This window comes from Dendrobates tinctorius, unplaced genomic scaffold, assembly GCF_039654945.1.
Source record: "Dendrobates tinctorius isolate UK_male_01 unplaced genomic scaffold, ASM3965494v1 ptg000111l, whole genome shotgun sequence".
In the NCBI taxonomy this organism is placed as follows: domain Eukaryota; kingdom Metazoa; phylum Chordata; class Amphibia; order Anura; family Dendrobatidae; genus Dendrobates; species Dendrobates tinctorius.
This window is the reverse complement of record NW_027361779.1, coordinates 23381026-23399769: the sequence shown is the minus strand read 5'-3', so window position 1 is coordinate 23399769 and position 18744 is coordinate 23381026. Positions and strand designations below refer to the sequence as shown.

Below are 18744 nucleotides of genomic sequence, written 5' to 3'. Positions count from 1 at the left end.
AACATAATGTAATATGTTATGGGGGTGGATATATTGATCCCAGAAAGTACTGTATTTTTCGGATTATAAGACGCTCCGGATTATAAGATGCACCCCAAAATTTGAGGAGAAAGATTTTTTTTTTTTACAAATAAAATGGTGGTGCTTCTTATAATTGAAGCGTCTTATTGCTTACCGGGGGTGGTGGCTGCAGTAAAGCGAGGTCCCAGGGTCGCTGCTGCAGGAGGTAGGAGTGGGGTGATGCTGCATGCCGCAGGCTGGGATGAGGGGGTGTTCCGATGTGAGGTGCTCTGATGTGCTGTGCGCTACTGCAGGTGCCCGGCGGTGCTACGGGGATGTCCGGTAGTGCTGCTGCAGGGGAGCTCTGCAGACAATTTGTTAAAGGCCAGAGCCCCCCACAGTTCCACGGTTTCCTATGTGGTGGATTCCGGGAAAATGGCTTCCGGGGCGCATGCACAGATGGAGATGTCAGCGCCAAGATCTCTGAAATCTCATCTCCTGAGATCTTGATGCCGATATCTTCATCTGCACATGCACAACCCCTGGGGGCCATTTTCCCTGAGTCCACAACACAGGAAACCATGGACGTGCAGGAGGCTCTGGCCTTTCACAAAATATCAGCAGAGTCCCCCGCAGCACCAGAGACACCCGCAGACGCACAGCTGGACACCCCCTGTAGTACTGCCGGGCACCCGCAGCACCGCCAGACACCCCCTCATCCCAGCTTGCGGCCTGCAGCAATGGTACCGGTAAGGTATATACGCATTATAAGACGCACCCCCATTTTCCCCGGAAATTTTGGGGAAAAAAAGTGCGTCTTCTAATCCGAAAAATACGGGTATTACCTCTTCACCAGGCATATGCTAATGCAGCAGAAAGATCACCCTGGCTAGACAATTCAAAAGGAAACCTGCATATCAAAGATTAATTGAACTAGTAATATGCATATGCAGAAACATTAAATATTAACTGATATATAAAGAATGGTAAACAAGAAAAATAAAAAGGAAAAAAAATGAAGAGCACATCAGATAAGCAAATAAATACCAGAGAGAAAAGGTAAAGCTGAAGATCCCCATGCGTATCGCTGCCATCTAGCAGCTTTGCCAGGGTTCTCCCCCCAGGGGCAATATTTTTAACCCATTTACGAACAGAAGTATTTCCGTATTTTTTCTCCTTTTCTGCTCGGAGCCATAACTTTATATTTCGGTCAATAAAGCCATGTGAGGGCTTGTTTTTGGTGGGACAAGTTGTACTTTTGAAAGACACCATTGGTTTTAACATGTTGTGTACTGGAAAACAGGAAAAAAATTCTAAGTGCAGTGAAATTGCAAAAAAAAAAAATGCAATTCCAGTTTGTTTTTTTTACCATGTTCACTAAATGCTAAAACTGACCTGTCATTATGATTCTCCATTCTCGGAGACCTGAGGCCGAGCTGATGTTTTTATTAATACCACTTTTGTGCAGATACGATCTTTTGATCTCCCATTATTGCATTTTATTGCAATGTAGCGGCGACCAAAAAGACGTAATTCTGTCGTTTTGAATTATTTTCTCATTACGCTGCTTAGCGATCAGGTTAATTCTTATTTTTTATAGATCGGGCGATTCTGAACGCGGCGATACCAAATATGTGTATGTTTGATTTTTTTTAAACTTTTATTTCGAATGGGGCGATTTGAACTTTTTTTTAAAACTAAAGCTGCAATACTATGATTGCCTCTGCTACAAGCAGGCGATGATCAGATCAACTGAGTGCAGCAGAAATGCTCACTTGCTATGAGTGTCAACCAATGGGCGGCGCTCATGGCAATGACAACCAGAGGTCTTCTTCATACCTTCAGTTGTCATGCCGACCCATCGGTGACCCGCGATCACGGGACGGGGGTCACCGATGGGCGGGATTTACAACGTACTTCCGATAAGCGCGAGTTAAATGCTGTTGTCAGAAATTGACAGTGGCATTTAACTAGTTAACTGTTGCAGGCACATGTCAGCTATATATATCAGCTGACGTGTGCTCAGAAAGGTGCGGGCTCAGCGTCTGACCCTGCACCAAATCTGTGTACTATTACGCCTGGCGTCAGAAAGGGGTTAAGCAACACCAGTTTTTGGCAGGTTCACAAAAATGGGTGGCTTTAGAGAGGAACCAAGGTGTGAGAACATCCGCCCGTCAAATTCATCAATAGTAACGGCATTTCTTTTATGCCAGTTTGATACATTGTACTCCAAAACAACCCTTCATTAAAACTAGTGAGAGCAATGATAGTCTTAATAAAATCGGGCACAAACTTTTTATTTATTTTTTTATCCTCCATTAGCTTTCACCTTAAAACATTAACATTTCTTTATTTTATAACTTTTGTGTTACTTAAAAATGTCTGAAAAGCCTTTGTGGAATCAAAGCTCTTACTACAATCCAGCACATATTTTCAGTCATATCATCCATCAAAATCTAGAGAATGGTCTTTGTTTTGTAGCAAATCATCTCGCAATATGCAGTCGCTTGCAGCATGGCCATACCTGAAGGAAGCAGTTACTCACCTGTACTCGTGGCAGAATTGCTTTGTCCCCCATCAGAGTACTGGCATGGATACTGTAAAGATTCATCTGCTCCAGGAAAATACTGCAGAAAAATTGCAAGTGATGAAATAGCACTGATGATGGATCAAGAAACGGGAGTCTGAGCAGATCTTTAATTCACGCAGATGGAGAGAACCTCATTTCCACCAATACTTGTTAACCCCTTCACCCCCAAGCCTGTTTTCACCTTCCTGACCAGGCCAAATTTTACAATTCTGACCAGTGTCACTGATGTCCGGTGAGGTCACGTCAACTTTCAGAATTGGAAGCTGATCCGGGACTCAGTCTCCCTGAGTGACTGGGCTGTGGGCAGAGCTTCACCGCACATCACAGCCCAGCATCAGAGCAAAGCTCAGAAGCGCCATACTGGAGTTCAGATTTTGCTAAACTGGTTTAAAGAAGCCATGTCATACTGGTAGAGCTCCTGAGGTGCCAGAACAGCAGAACCCATAAAGTGGCCTCATTTTACAAAAGACACTTCTCAATGAATTCATCTGCAGTGGTGCAGTGATCATACCACGGGTGTCACAGAATTTTATACCACTGGGCAGTGAAAAAAAAATAAAAATTTACCACCAGGAGTAATTGTTTTTTTTTTTTTGTGTGTGCAAACACTAAAATGCTGTTTTTGAAGCCAAAACAAATTCACTCCAAGTTTTACCTTCACATGGGAGAGCCCTAAAAAATGAAGCTTTATTCACGTTCACCCTAGATTTGGCCAAATGAACAGTGTATAGGACACCACAAACACATTAAGGGGGTATAACAGCAATTTACAAGATGAAAAAAAAACAAAAAACACCTTGCCTGCATAAGATGTGTCATTATCTTGACAATCTCTTCCATTGAAGGTCGTTGAGGTGGATCTTTTGACCAGCAGCGGGTCATTAAGCTTTCAATAGGCTTAGGTAAATTTTTAATTAGAGGAGGCCTAGTACCTGGGAATTCATAAGAGAAGGTAATTAAGTGAATGGATTAAACAACTGGTGAATACATCGGCTTCACTATTCCAAGACAACAGAAAATTATTTTTATTTTCAGCAAAGCAAAGTGTACAAACATGTAACGGCAAAAAAAAAAAAAAAAAAAAAAAAAAAAAAGAACAAAACCATAGGGGGCACCATAAAGAAAAGCACAGCTACGAGCATCAGTTCTTATGTTAAAAAGTACATTTACGGATTATTTCTAAAGTGTTAATTTGTTAGTGACATTATTAGAGCTTTATATCTTAATTAGGGAACACAGAAGGAAAATAGAAAAACAGATCAAATCAACCTAATACATTAAAAAATGATAAGTTTAAAGGGGGTTGGCCATTTTATACATAATGGGTACAAAATAGTTTGTATGAGGGAGATATACACTCACTGGCCACTTTATTAGGTACACCTGTCCAACTGTGTGTTAAGACTTAATTTCTAATCAGCCAATCACATGGCGGCAACTCAGTGCATTTAGGCATGTAGACATGGTCAAGACAATCTCCTGCAGTTCAAACCGAGCATCAGTATGGGGAAGAAAGGTGATTTGAGTGCCTTTGAACGTGGCATGATTGTTGGTGCCAGAAGGGCTGGTCTGAGAATTTCAGAAACTGCTGATCTACTGGGATTTTCACGCACAACCATCTCTAGGGTTTACAGAGAATGGTCCGAAAAAGAAAAAAAATCCAGTGAGCGGCAGTTCTGTGGCCGGAAATGCCATGTTGATGCCAGAGGTCAGAGGAGAATGGGCAGACTGGTTCGAGCTGATAGAAAGGCAACAGTGACTCAAATTGCCACCCGTTACAACCAAGGTAGGCAGAAGAGCATCTCTGAACGCACAGTGCGTCGAACTTTGAGGCAGATGGGCTACAGCAGCAGAAGACCACACTGGGTACCACTCCTCTCAGCTAAGAACAGGAAACTGAGGCTACAATTTGCACAAGCTCATCGAAATTGGACAGTAGAAGATTGGAAAAACGTTGCCTGGTCTGATGAGTCTCGATTTCTGCTGCGACATTCGGATGGTAGGGTCAGAATTTGGCGTAAACAACATGAAAGCATGGATCCATCCTGCCTTGTATCAACGGTTCAGGCTGGTGGTGGTGGTGTCATGGTGTGGGGAATTTTTTCTGGGCACTCTTTGGGCCCCTTGGTACCAATTGAGCATCGTTGCAACGCCACAGCCTACCTGAGTATTGTTGCTGACCATGTCCATCCCTTTATGACCACAATGTACCCAACATCTGATGGCTACTTTCAGCAGGATAATGCGCCATGTCATAAAGCTCGAATCATCTCAGATTGGTTTCTTGAACATGACAATGAGTTTACTGTACTCAAATGGCCTCCTCAGTCACCAGATCTCAATCCAATAGAGCATCTTTGGGATGTGGTGGAACGGGAGATTCGCATCAGGGATGTGCAGCCGACAAATCTGCGCCAACTGTGTGATGCCATCATGTCAATATGGTCCAAAATCTCTGAGGAATGCTTCCAGCACCTTGTTGAATCTCTGCCACGAAGAATTGAGGCAGTTCTGAAGGCAAAAGGGGGTCCAACCCCTTACTAGCATGGTGTACCTAATAAAGTGGCCAGTGAGTGTATAACTGACTAAAATTAAGAGGTATGCTCATGATATTAAGTTTAATTTAGTCGGCGAGAATGAAAATAATCAAGTTTACAATTAATTTGCTTTTGCCATCTGCTGTGGTTCTCCTGACATAGCTTTTATCTTTCAGAATGTACAGCTTGTTTCCATGGACCTTGGCAACTAGTGCCTGCCCAAACCCTGGTAAGGAGTGTGCAACAGTCACATTCCAGGAGAGAGGTTAACTTTTAATATCTCAGTCACCTCTCTCCAGCCCATTGATTTCTAAATAGCAGTTATCTGCTCATCTCTCAGCTCCTGACAAGCTGCTATAATAAATCTTGCAAAATTACCAGCCCCAGCATTGGCTCCTCCCAGATCGTGCCTCCTAATTATGACACTCACTGTCCAATGCAATGTGCTTATTCAAGTGCCCTGTTATTTCTGTATGTAAATACAGCGACAGCATTGTAAACTCAGAAAAAAAAAAACACTGTCAGCTGAATGTGTTATAGCAGAACTTGGGCTGAGCTTTACAGGTCTATTAATACTACAGTTCTGTCACAAGAACGGTCACTCCACGGAGGAGGATAGCCCAGCCTACCAGAAACAAGAAACTAAAAGACTGGAAAGCTTTGTGCTGCTCAAGTGACAAATTGAAAACACCCCTTTAAGGGCCAGATTTATACATTAGATTTTTTTTTTTCGTCAAGTTTTTAAATTCTTTGCCCTTTTTTTTTGCCTGACCAATATTCGTCTGTCCATTTGCGCTTTATTTCAAGTCTATGGGCCATTTCATCAACAATGGTGTTATTCACACCAGTCATGAGGAAATGAGCTGGAGTCGGACACACCTGATTCAAGAAGAGAGGTGTAGACCTCTTCATGAATCAGGAGCGCCGGATGACTCGCGTACACTTATGCGTGTGCCTTGCCACAAATCCTACTCCAGTACCAGTTGTGTCAGAGTGAACACCACCACTCGTCATGAATGTAATGAGTGGTGGTTGTCATGCTCCAGCTGCACCTACTTTGCCGGAAGTGGGCGAAAACGTAATGAGAACACCAAAATTCGCAAGATTTTAGCCCAGCCTCGAGTTGCGCCAAAACTATTCAATTTTTCAAAACTTTTTATGCCAGATCACTGGCATAAAAGCTTTGATGTATCGGGCCCAATATGCATTTTCCTGTTTTGTTTTGGGTTTTTTTTTTTTTTTAACGGTCGCCATTGTGAGTGGACTTAAAGGTTTTCACAACTTTTCACCCAATGCATCATTTTCGTATTTTTTTTTCTCCTTTTCTAAAGAGTTGCAAATTTTGTTGTAAACATACTGTAGTCTTGCTCTAGAGTGATTTTTTGTACGCCTGATATTTTGGTACAATTTGAGCCATTGTTTCCAATGAGATATTTTTGCACTAAAAAGTATCAAAAGGGAAAAAATAAAGATTGTACTTGACACTGCGTAAAATGTGTGCGGCATTTTTAAAAATTTGGCACAAAAACCAGCAACTAATACCACAATTCAAAAAAAAACAAACAAAAAAAAAAAAAAAAACAAACAAACAAAAAAAAAAAAGTGATAAATGGGGGGGGGGGGGGGGGGGGTGTTACTTTTTTATTTTAGTACTGTGAAGTGCAGCCCACTTGTAATCCAGGTTATATCCAAGGAAAGCCCTATTGCACTCATCGTCCATCAGTGCCTCCCACTGTAACATACTGTGCTACTGTCCTGGTGCACAATCCCAGTTTGGTCTTTTGGGCGCTTATCTGCACGATGGTGCAGCATGAAGCCGGTATATCGTCATCTATCTGTATGGGACACGCTAATCTTATCTACAATTTGCCTTCAGCACTGGCCCACGATCAGCTATGCAAGACAGCACAATACAGTCAGACGTGTGCCCTCACCATTATGGACAGCCCACATTATACGAAAAGCAGGACCTCCAATTTCATCAAACGGCTTCCGTCTGGTAATAACTTCCCAAAGAATGATGCCCCAGCTAAATACATCACATTTTTCACTGTAGTTGCTACCTGAAAATGCAAAAACATAATTACACATATCTTGTCAACCTATAATAGATACTGAACATCATTTTTGCAAAAAACAAAAAAAAAAAAAAAAAATATATCATACCACATTAAAGAGGTTGTCCACTACTTTTTCATTGAGGTCCTATCCTTAGGATAGGTAATCAATGTCTAATTGGCCGGAGTGCGACACCCCCGCTGATCAGCTATTAACCTCTAAAAGCCCCGTCACACATAGCGACTCACCAGGGATCTCGACAACGATATGAACTTGTCAGGATCGCTGGTTTGTCGCTACATGATTGCTGGTGAGCTGCCAAACAGGCAACTTCACCAGCGATCAGGACAGCGACACGCGGGTAACAAGCGACGCATGTCGCTTAGTTACCCGCAGTTTACGTTAAGACACCAGCGCGCTGGTGCAGGGAGCTGGTAACCAAGGTAAACATTGGGTTTCTAAGCGCCGCGCGGCGCTTAGAAACCCGATGTTTACCTTGGTTACCAGTTCCAGCTCGCTGATCTCCCGCCTGCCACACGCAGCGATGCGTGTTGGCCAGCAGGAGACCAGCGATCAAAAAAAATGTCCAGGCCATTCCAGGATGATCAGCGATACCCGGCAGGAGGGCCGGTCACTGATAAGTGTCACACACAGCGATCTCCCTGGTGAGATCGCTGTGTGTGACGGGGGCTTAAGTCTCCGTATATAGTAGAGTTGAAGCCAATTTGATTTAGGCCCTTTAATGCTAAAGTTAGGACAATGCATGAAAGGTGGGGTCTACGCCATGGGGCCTCCCACCAGCAGCAGAATAATGGGGCTGGCAACATTTGCTTTCTTTCTGCACTTAAGACATCAGACATTTTTCACTGGTTAAAATAATTTGTCTCTTAAGCTTATATTACCTTCAAAAACTTCAGGAGCCATCCAGGCAGCGCTTCCTTTATTGTTCGTCATATGAGTCTGAATATCACAGGCCGTACCAAAGTCGCATATCTTCAAAACAGTGCCCCCTGCTACCAGGAGCAGGCTGCAAGGTAAAACAATTGCTCAACCTGTGAGATATGCTACACTTCTCTAAATTGAGATAAGCATTGTATAGTTATCAACCATAAGAACAAAAAAATAAAACACTTTGGATACCACATGATGTCAAACTACTTTAAGGGAATCTGTCACCTCATTTTGGTACGGTATTTAAATGACCTGGGTCGGGTCCGATGGGTGGCGTTTCGGGTCCTTCCCTCCACCCCTCCTTGGCCGCTGTCTGCAATATTTCTCTGAATTTCCATACTTGGCCTCCATATTACACGCATGTGCATTGCAATCTGGACTCGAGTAAGCGCAGTATGCTTTGCCCAACTGCAGGCAAAGCCGAAAAGTATTAGTGCGCATGCGCCGGTGAACTATGTCCCGGAAGTATTTTGTCGTGTTCCGGGATATAGTTGGACAAAGCATACTGCACGTGCGCTAGTCCAGATTGCAATGCGCACGCGCGTAATATGGAGGCCAAGTACGGGAATTCACAGAAATATTGCGGAGAGCTGCCAAGGAAGGGTGGAGGTAAGGACCTGAAACACCACCCATTGGACCGGACCCAGGTCATTTAAATACCGTGCCAACATGAGGTGACAGATAATGATTCCCTTTAACTTGTAAGGGAAGCTTTTTAAATGATTCTTGATGGACACTTTCTATGGACTGTTGACCCATTACAGGAGTATGCTTTGTCCAACTATGTCCCGGAACACCGCAAAATACTTACGGGACATAGTTCACCGGCGCATGCGCACTAATGCTTTTCGGCTTTGCCCGCAGTTGGGCAAAGCATACTGCGCTTACGTGAGTTCAGATTGCAATGCACACTCGTGTAATATGGAGGCCAAGTATGGAAATTCACAGAAATATTGCAGACAGCGGCCAAGGAGGGGTGGAGGGAAGGACCCGAAACACCACCCATTGGACCGGACCCAGGTCATTTAAATACCGAGTCAACATGAGGTGACAGATAATGATTCCCTTTAACTGGTAAGGGAAGCTTTTTAAATGATTCTTGATGGACACTTTCTATGGACTGTTGACCCATTACAGGAGGGGTTTTATTTTTTTTTTTAAATTACTTAAATGAATATTTGGGGCCAAAGAAAATCAATCTTTCAATTTGTTTTCATTAAACATTTTGTATTGCTTGGCTTTTACGGGCTCTTTGCGCATTCAATTTTCACACGGTCCTGTGTCATAAAAGTATGTTCACAAGTGGAGCTTTTCCATGCATTTTTCGAGTGGGAAAAAAGTGGCATTTTACAGCAGCAGCAAAATAAATGAGATTTCCTACAAACTCATTCAAAATGCAGAAAAACATGGGTACTGAACACAGCGGGCATTTAACAAGGCTTTTTGGTGCAGAATAATTAGCTGCAAATATTCAATGTGTGAACATAGCCTAAAGGTACTGTCACACTTAGCGATGTACCAGCGATCCCGACCAGCGATATGACGCGGTCAGGATCGCTGGTACATCGCTAAGTGGTCGCTAGTGAGCTGCCACACAGGCAGATCTCACCAGCGACATCGCTGGGGATGGGGATCGCTACTTACCTGTCACACTAGGCGATCCTGCGTCCTCCCGCCCGGCTCCACGCGCCGCTCGTCGTCACAGCAGGAAGCGCCGCAGGAAGCTGACGACGAGAAACAGTCCAGGACGTTCTCGCTCGATCAGCGATAACCAGCGGGGAGCCGGTCGTAGGTAAGTATCAGACACAGCGATATCGCTAGCAATATCGCTATAACGTCACAAGTTATAGCGATATCTCTTAGTGTGACATGCCCTTAAATCAGCTGAGAGGAGCTCAGAAAAAAAAGACAGAATTAAAAACATACCCGTCAGACCGAGCTCACTGATGGATTGTTATGTAACTCATTCCACGGCCAACAATGGTCAATACAACACAGAGGCTATAGAAGGCAAAAGGGTGCAACATTTTTAATTAATGAACACACGAAAAAAAACGGAGCATAGAACCCTTAACAATAGTCTGAGCGAGTATCAATATAAAAATGATTTAATGATACAAATATATACGAACAGACTACAAATATTGCACAAAGTGACAGACAAATACAGAGCTAAATGATAAAGGTCAAGGTACACCAATTATAGAAAAAACGTGCCATTCCATGAGTACAAAACACGAGTAGGGTCCTCCATATAGCGTATAAATTATATACAATTTATCCAAAAAATATGTATATATATTTTGGATTCTACTCTGCACTGTCAGTTTGTATATACATATTTTTGGGATAAATTGTATATAATTTATACGCTATATGGAGGACCCTACTCGTGTTTTGTGCTCATGGAATGGCACGTTTTTTCTATAATTGGTGCACCTTGACCTTTATCGTTTAGCTCTGTATTTGTCTGTCACTTTGTGCAATATTTGTAGTCTGTTCGTATATATTTGCATCATTAAATTATTTTTATATTGATACTCTCTCAGACACTATTGTTATGGGTTCTATGCTCCATTTTTTTCGTGTGTTCAATAGTTAGGAGGAGCTCCATAGGGTATTTACCCAATCCTAGTTATAAAAAACTAGGAATTTGCTGCCAATAATGTACTCTGTACTTAAGATTGTGTTTAACATTTTTAATTAAACCCAATAGCAAAAATGATTGTCCCCAAAAGTGTGGTTTATTTCTACAAAAATGTTTAGCCAAAAAGCAAGAAGTGCAGAAAGAATATTCACTTACTTTGGTGGTTTAAGGTCCCTGTGAATAAGAGCCTTTGGTTTCATGCTGTGCAAATACGCTACCCCTTGGGCACATTGTAAACACCAACTCATGGCATGAGCAGCTGTGTAGTACGGCAGGGGCTCGGCACCGTGCAGCACTGCAAAATAAAAGTGACAAAGTGGAATTAGAGATCGGCAGCTCATAGTCATGTCATGTACATGCTTCACTTCTAGGTCACCAGCTCTCATGGTGTTCAATATGGCAAAGTGAGGTGCGCCTGTGCAGGTCTCCGATTCCACTGTGCAGGCGCGAGAATGAGCCCTGTGTGGATGATGCAGAGACGTCAGCCACTTCCACCCAGAAATAGGCGGCGTTTGAAGGAACTGGGGGCAGCGTTGATCACAATTTGGATTCGCCCACTGGACTGGACCATGCAATTTACATGCAGATATAAGACAACTGCAGTTCCACAAATTACCATCAGTAGGATAAGTCATAAATGTTCCACATGATACATGCTGGTTAAGATTTGTTCACATTTATATTTTTCTGCATGTTGGATTTATCTGTTGGGAAAATCTCCAAAACATGGATTTTTGTGAGTACTCACCGTAAAATCCTTTTCTCCGAGACGCTCATTGGGGGACACAGATACTGTGGGTGTATGCTTCTGCCGCTAGGAGGCTGACACTAAGTGAAAAAAAGAGGTTAGCTCCTCCTCCACAGTATACACCCTCGCCCCTATTGCGGGCGGAAATCAGTTTGGTGCCAAAGCAGTTGGACGACAAAAAAAATCGGCCTTAATACAGGTACAACATGTCCAAAAGGAAGACACCACCCTTATATCAAATAAGTAAACACATATTCATTTAAACAAGAGCCAACTGGCTAATAGGGTGGGTGCTGTGTCCCCCAATGAGCGCCTCGGAGAAAAGGATTTTACGGTGAGTACTCACAAAAATCCATGTTTCTCCTTCGTCTTATTGGGGGACACAGATACTGTGGGACGTCCTAAAGCAGTCCCTGGGTGGGAGATTGACTCACCGATCCAAGCTACATGCACCTCCTGTTTAAAGGTGCGCCACCGTTGCTTGGAGACTCCTACCCAGGCTTGCATCCGCCGAGGCCTGAGTATGGATATTATGTTTGGCAAACGTGTGCAGGCTGGACCAGGTTGCTGCCTTGCAAACCTGTTCTGTCGAAGACAGGTGCCGAAGCGCCCAAGAGGCGCCCACCGAACGGGTAGAGTGCGCTGTGATCCCTGCCGGAATCGGCGTGCCTCTAATGCAGTAGGACTCCTGAATAGTCAAACGAATCCATCTGGCTATGGTCGACTTTGCGGCAGCGAGTCCCTTCCTGCGTTCTTCAGGGAGCACGAACAGCGTGTCCGTCTGAGGAAAGGGTGCCGTCCGTGACACGTACCTCCGGAGGGCTCTTACCAGGTCTAACGTGTGAAGAGCCTTCTTCCACACGGGGCATCGGTGCTGGACAAAATGAAGGCAAAGCAACATCTTCATTGATGTGACAAAGAGGACACGACCTTCGGCAGAAAAAGAGGGGCTGGTCTGAGGACCACCTTATACCTATGGAAAGTAGGAACGGAGCTCGGCAGGATAGAGCCGCCAGCTCTGAAACCCGCCTGATGGAAGTGATGGCCACTAGGGGAACAACTTTCCAGGAAAGGTACCTCAACGCGATATACTGAAGCGGTTCCAATGGAGCTTCCTGCAGAACACTTAGGACCATGTTAGGAACCCAGGCGTCCATCGGCGCCATATAGGGAGGTATCAAGTGGGACACTCCCCGGATGAAAAGTTTTCACCTGCAAATTGGTAGCAACCCTGCACTGGAACAGGACGGATAAGGCCGACATTTGTCTCCTGCGGAAACCTGGGGCAAAGCCGAGTCTAATGCTCTACTGACTGAGCTATCCTGGCTCTCTGAGCCCGACTGGAGAAAAACCAAGATGTTGGAGATCGAGAATCTTAGCGGAGAAACACCGTGGCCTCGACATCAAGCAAAGAACACCTTCCAGGTGTGGTGGTAAATTCATGCTGAAGCAGGCCTCCGGGCGCTAATCGTTGTAGCGACCACCTTGCTCCCGAACCCTGCCTGGGTTAGAATCCAAGATTCAACGGCCCTGCCGTCAAACACAGGGTCCCTGAGTTCGGGTGGCAAATTAGCCCTTGAGACGGTAGATCTGGGCGCTCTAGCAGGCGCCCAGGAACATCGGCGAGCAGCTGCCTTAGATCTGCATACCACGCTCGACGGGGCCAGTCTGGGGCCAGCAGAATCGCTGGCCCCCTTCCGTCTTGATCCCTTTGCTGACTCTCGAGAGTAGTGGCAGTGGGGAAAATAGATATGGGAGGCGATACTGGTTCCATGGTAGAACCAACGCGTCCACCGCGAATGCCTGCGGCTCCCTGGCCCGAGCGACATATGTGGGCACCTTGGCATTCACTCTGGAAACAGTCAGGTCCACATCCGGAGCTCCCCACAGTTGACAAATCTGTTGAAGAACTTTGGGATGTAGAGACCACTCTCCGGATGCAAGACCCTGCCGGCTGAGGAAGTCTGCCGCCCAATTTTCCACGCCCGGGATGTGGACAGCCGAAATCACCGAGTGGTTTGCTTCGGCCCACTGAAGAATGTGCTCCACCTCGCGCATGGTTGTTCTGCTGCGGGTGCCCCCCTGACAAAATTATGTAAACCACCGCCGTGGCGATGTCCGATGGAATCCGGACGGGGCGGCCTGCTAGAAAGTGATGAAACTTCTACAGAGCCAGCCGAATTGCTCGTATCCCCAATAAGTTGATCGGGAGGAGTGCCTCCTGTGGCGACCACCGTTTCTGGGTTGTGTGGTGGCGAAACACCGCTCCCCAACCGAGGAGACTGACATTGATTGTCATTATCAGCCCATGACATGGGGGGAAAGGTTTCCCCTAGGCCAGAGAAGAACTGGTTATCCACCATCCGAATGACTGCCTGACTTGAGAGGACAGTTTGCACCGCCGATCGAGCGTGAAAGGATTCTTGTCTCAGGCTGACACGAGGCGTGCTGCAGGGGGTGAAGGATGGAACTGGACGAAAGTTATTGCTTCGATTGCTGCCACCATTTTCCCTAGGATCCTTATCGCGGATCGGATGGTAAGAGGGACTGGTTGGCGTAGTGTCCGGACTCCCTGCCGGAGACTAGCGCCCTTTCCTGAGGGAGAATTATCAACCTTTAGCAAGCATCGAAGATCATTCCTAGGAAGGAGATCCTCTGAGCTGGCACAAGGGATGATTTCTTTGCATTGACCAACCATCTAAACGGCAAGAGTATCTGGCGTGATGTTAACCCTTCCTCACATGCCCGTATTGACGGGCCCTTGACCAAGAGGTCGTCCAGATAAGGCAAGATGACTATGCCTTGAGAATGTAGTGTGGCCCTGACAATTGCCATAACCTTTGTGAACACTCTGGGAGCCGTGGCTAGCCCGAAGGGTAGCGCTACGAACTGCAAATGCTGAACGCTGATGGCGAAGCGTAGCCGCCTCTGATGAGGAGGAAAAAATGGGAATATGCAGAAACGCGTCCTGGCTGTCAATTGAGGCCAAGTATTCTCACTGCTCCATGACCGCTATGACTGAACGGAGACTCCATCCGGAAATGTCTGATCCTGATGAATTTGTTCAGAAGCTTCAGGTCCAAAAAACAGGCCTGACAGACTCGTCCTTTTTGGGAACCGCAAAAAGGTTGGAATGAAATCCCTGAGCTCTTCGGTGTTCCGGCACTGGAACAATGACTCCCAATAAAGCCCTTACCTGGGTATCCACCCTGGGAAGCCGGGAAAGAAACAACCATCTTGTAGGGTATCTGACAAATTCTATTTTGTAACCGGAGGACACCCAATTCTTTTACCCATGCGTCGTGAGCGATGTTGGCCCAGACGTGGTGAAAACAGAGTAGGCGGCCGCCCACTTTGCTGGTGTCGTCTGGTAAAGACCTCGAGTCATTTGGCCGATGATCCTTAGGATCTGGGTCCCCTCGATCTGGCCTGTTGAGCACGCATTCTCCCCAATGGGTTGGCTCTACCCGGAGTCTTTTAACGCATGACTCCGGACCGGTCTCCTATTCGGGTCCCGGACCAGGCTCAGGCTGCTTAGCGGCCACCACCTGACCAATGCCGTCACGCCCGGCCTAGAATGGCCGGTGGCACTGCGAAAGGCCCGAAAACGTGCCTGAACCGGGTGACGAAATAACGATTTAACCTTCTGTTGAGGGAGAAACCCGCTCTTTCCTCCTGTGGAGTCGGAGATAAATTGATACAAAAATTGGCTGCCGCACTGATAAGGCAGGGAAGTCAAGGACTTCTTGGAAGTAGAATCGGCCCGCCATGTCCTCAACCACAGGGCTCTTCAGATAGAGATTGCATTAGCGGCAGCAAGTGCTGAACAATTGGCCGCATCCAAAGACGCATTCAATACTTAATCTCCGGCTATCGTCATATGACATGTGACCTCCGAGATCTCTGCAGGTAAATCCTGCTCCTGTGCGACCTTGTTTAATGTTTCTGACTATGATATCATAGCCTTGGCTATCCAAGTTGCTGCGAATGAGGGAGCGAGTGCAGACCCTGACGCCTCATATACTGAACGACCTAGGCTCTCAATAAGGCAGTCCGTGGGATCTTTAATCGAGGAAACCCTAGGGACAGATAACAGGGTCTTAGTGGCCAGGCGTGAAACCGGAGGATCCACTATTGGGGATTCCATCCATTGTTTATGAAGGTCCAGAGCAAACAGATAACTTTTCGAGTGCCTTTTAACCCGAGAAAAATGCAATTTTGGACGTTCTCTGTGCCGCTGCACTATGTCCTCAAACTCAGGGTGAGAGGAAAAAATTCTGCGCAGCCGCTTCACTCGTTTACATGCCACTTTACGCCCCGTGGCCGCTGCGGTATCATCCTCAATCCCCAGGGTCTGATTGATGGCTTCTATGAGGCTGTCCACTGTTTCACGTGACCCTGGAGTGTCCAGGTCCGTGGGCTCGTCAGTCGCCATCAGAGGTCTGCTCGCTATCAACCACTGGTGACGGGGAGCGAGAAGCAGATCTTATGGATGCTGAAGGCACCGGATGGACTGGGCGACACCGTGTGGATTCGTTTCCCCCGGGTCTGCCTGGAGTGAGGGTGGCCCCTGCAGGCCGGAGGCTCCTGTGAGGTGGAGGTTCCCTCTAAAGGCGGCGAGACACTGTCCCTACCCCTATCTGAGGCATGAAGGGATTCTATTGCTCTAGTAAGCGACGCCATGTACTGTGACAGTGATAGGGCCCCACTCCGGGGCATTTGACACATTGGTCGCGGTCGCAGGGGAGGGCTCCTGGGAGCGTTTGGATTCGCAGGCTTCGCATAAATGCTGCTCTGCGCCCGCGGAAACGCAGCCCGACAAGAGATGCATGCCGTGTAAAAGAACGTGTGCGTCTTTGCTTTTGTTCGGACATGCTGTATCTGTCCGCTGCTGGGGATATGGGGAGGAGGTAGCCTCTCGTGCAGCACTTAGCCCAGTCCTGCGCCCCCCCGTCCTGGATGCTTCCTTTAAATTGCGCGCCGACATCTGTGGCGTGCACCAGCCTGTAACATCCCTCTAGGGGAGGTACGCCCACCTTGCGGCCTAGCCCATGCTCCGAAGCCGGGGCCTCGATTTTTACCGCCGCCGAGTGCGGGGCGGGCTGCCGGAAGTGACACGCGGCCCCGAGGGCAGAACTTCCGGCCGCGGCCTAGCTCCTGCCGAAGCCGCGGCCTCAATTTTTCCCCTACCCGACCGGGGGGGGCGCGGTACCAAAAGTGGCGCTACTGACCGGCGCAGTGTTCCTGTCCTGACGGATCCAGCCCTTCTCTTGCATGGCTAGTGGACACCGCGAGGCGTGCTGCGACTGTGGGCTCCAGCCTGAAATCTTCGCAGGAGCCCTCCCCGACCCTCTCCTCACCGATGATCTTCTTCAGCCTGAGCGCAGGTATGTGAGGGGGGTCTTTGATAAAAAAAAAAAAAAAATAGGACGGTGCAGGCACCCTAGCTCCATCTAACCCCTTCAGGGGGTGAGGAGAGGGACCGTCCGCCACCTTGCAGCACCGCCGTCTAGCGTTGGTGGAGCAGTGGGGGCCGCACAGACTAGTCTTGTGCCTCTGTGCAAGCCCATGGTTTCAATACCTAGGGGTGGACAGGGCTAAGTCTGGCATAATGTCCCACGTCGCGGGAGAGGATACGTGGAGGGATACTCGCACGTGGTCGCCCGTTGATGGTTTGGGGAAATCGGATCCTTTCAATAGGATGCGTTGCCCCTGTCTTATCTTCATAAAATAAAAAACAAAGAAAAAAATAGATGTCTGGGGAAAAGTCCCAGAGATGTCCCTCCCTGTCTCATCTTCATAGTAAACTAGAAAAAAATAGTCTGGAGAGATCCAGACTGTGTGTGCCTCCATAGGACACTAAGCAAAAACTGATTGATTTCCGCCCGCAATAGGGGCGAGGGTGTATACTGCGGAGGAGGAGCTAACCTCTTTTTTTCACTTAGTGTCAGCCTCCTAGCGGCAGAAGCATACACCCACAGTATCTGTGTTCCCCAATGAGACGAAGGAGAAATTGAATGACTTACAGTAAGGTACCATCAAATATGCCTACACATATAATCCTTACTGGTTTAGCGCACACTCTCGAGTCAGGAGAATGAGCATACGTGTCGGGAGTTTTACCATCACATATGCATAATCTAAAGAAGCAAAATGTGAGCTTACACTGTACAGTATTATTACCAATTTCAGTATTATGACAAAGTTAGAAGTAATATAACACTCAGCCATCAGTAAAGTTCTCATTGCCATGAAATCTGACTAGTTTTTCCCAAAGGTGACTTGCCACATTGCACTGGATTACATATTTTGCATCTAAACTCTTACTCCTCAGCACCGGTCAACCAACTCGCTTTATTGGCTATTTAGAGACAACTTGTCTAAAAACCTCTAAAGACAAAATTGCTAGAATACCCAAAGAATATGCTACGTCAAAAATCATATTATCCAGCATTAATCGATATTTTATAGACATGTTTCCTTTTATAAGTATTTCACACATTCAGGAATTCTGAAAAACTCCTAAGGGTATGTTCCCACAGTCAGTAAACTCTGCGGGTTGGACTCTCTATACATCTGCAGCATCCTACCCACAGCGGCCAGATGTTACAGAGTAGTGGAGGGGATTTCACGAAATCCCATCTCCACTATGTATGCAGGGACGCCTCCGACGTCCCTGCGTAGATGCACATGCGTCGCGTCTTTACTGACTGCACCACATCTATTTATCTTGTGAAGACTAGAGTTGAGCGATACCGTCCGAAACTTCAAAATAACGGATCGGAATGGATCGGCCGATCTTTAAAAAAAGTATCGGTATCGCCGATGCCGATACCGGAAGTCCCATTCAAGTCTATGAGACTTCCGGTATCGGAATTGGAAAAACCCTTTCCTGCCCTTGTACAGCCTCTCGGGGGTCTGTACGGGCCTTCCGGGGGTCTCTGCCGGCCTGCCGGGGGGCTGTGCCGGCCTGCCGGTGGGCTGTGCGGACTGCCCGGGGTCTGTACCGGCCTGCCGGTGGTCTGTGCAGGCTCCGGGGGGGCGGTGCCGGCCTGCCGGGGGACTGTGCCGGCCTGCCGGGGGGTTTGTGCAGGCTCCGGTAGTCTGTGCAGGCATCGTCCGATGGGACTACAAGTCCCATCGGGCGATGCCTGCTACCATGACAGGGATTGACACATTAGCCAATGATGGGACAGTAGTAGTCCCATCATCC

At 46.9% G+C, this 18744-nt stretch overlaps 1 protein-coding gene across 3 annotated transcripts in view; it reads right to left on the bottom strand.

Moving 5' to 3' along the window:
- Positions 1 to 18744, bottom strand: part of MAP3K7 (mitogen-activated protein kinase kinase kinase 7) — a 74187-nt gene that overhangs the window by 31318 nt on the left and 24125 nt on the right. For all 3 annotated transcript variants that reach the window (XM_073589557.1, XM_073589558.1, XM_073589559.1), the window contains 5 exons: positions 10940 to 11078; positions 8088 to 8212; positions 7062 to 7190; positions 3392 to 3522; positions 2546 to 2627 (listed from right to left, as the gene is read on the bottom strand). In XM_073589557.1, the coding sequence (XP_073445658.1) occupies positions 2546 to 2627; positions 3392 to 3522; positions 7062 to 7190; positions 8088 to 8212; positions 10940 to 11078 (606 nt within the window). The remainder of the gene's footprint in view (positions 1 to 2545; positions 2628 to 3391; positions 3523 to 7061; positions 7191 to 8087; positions 8213 to 10939; positions 11079 to 18744) is intronic.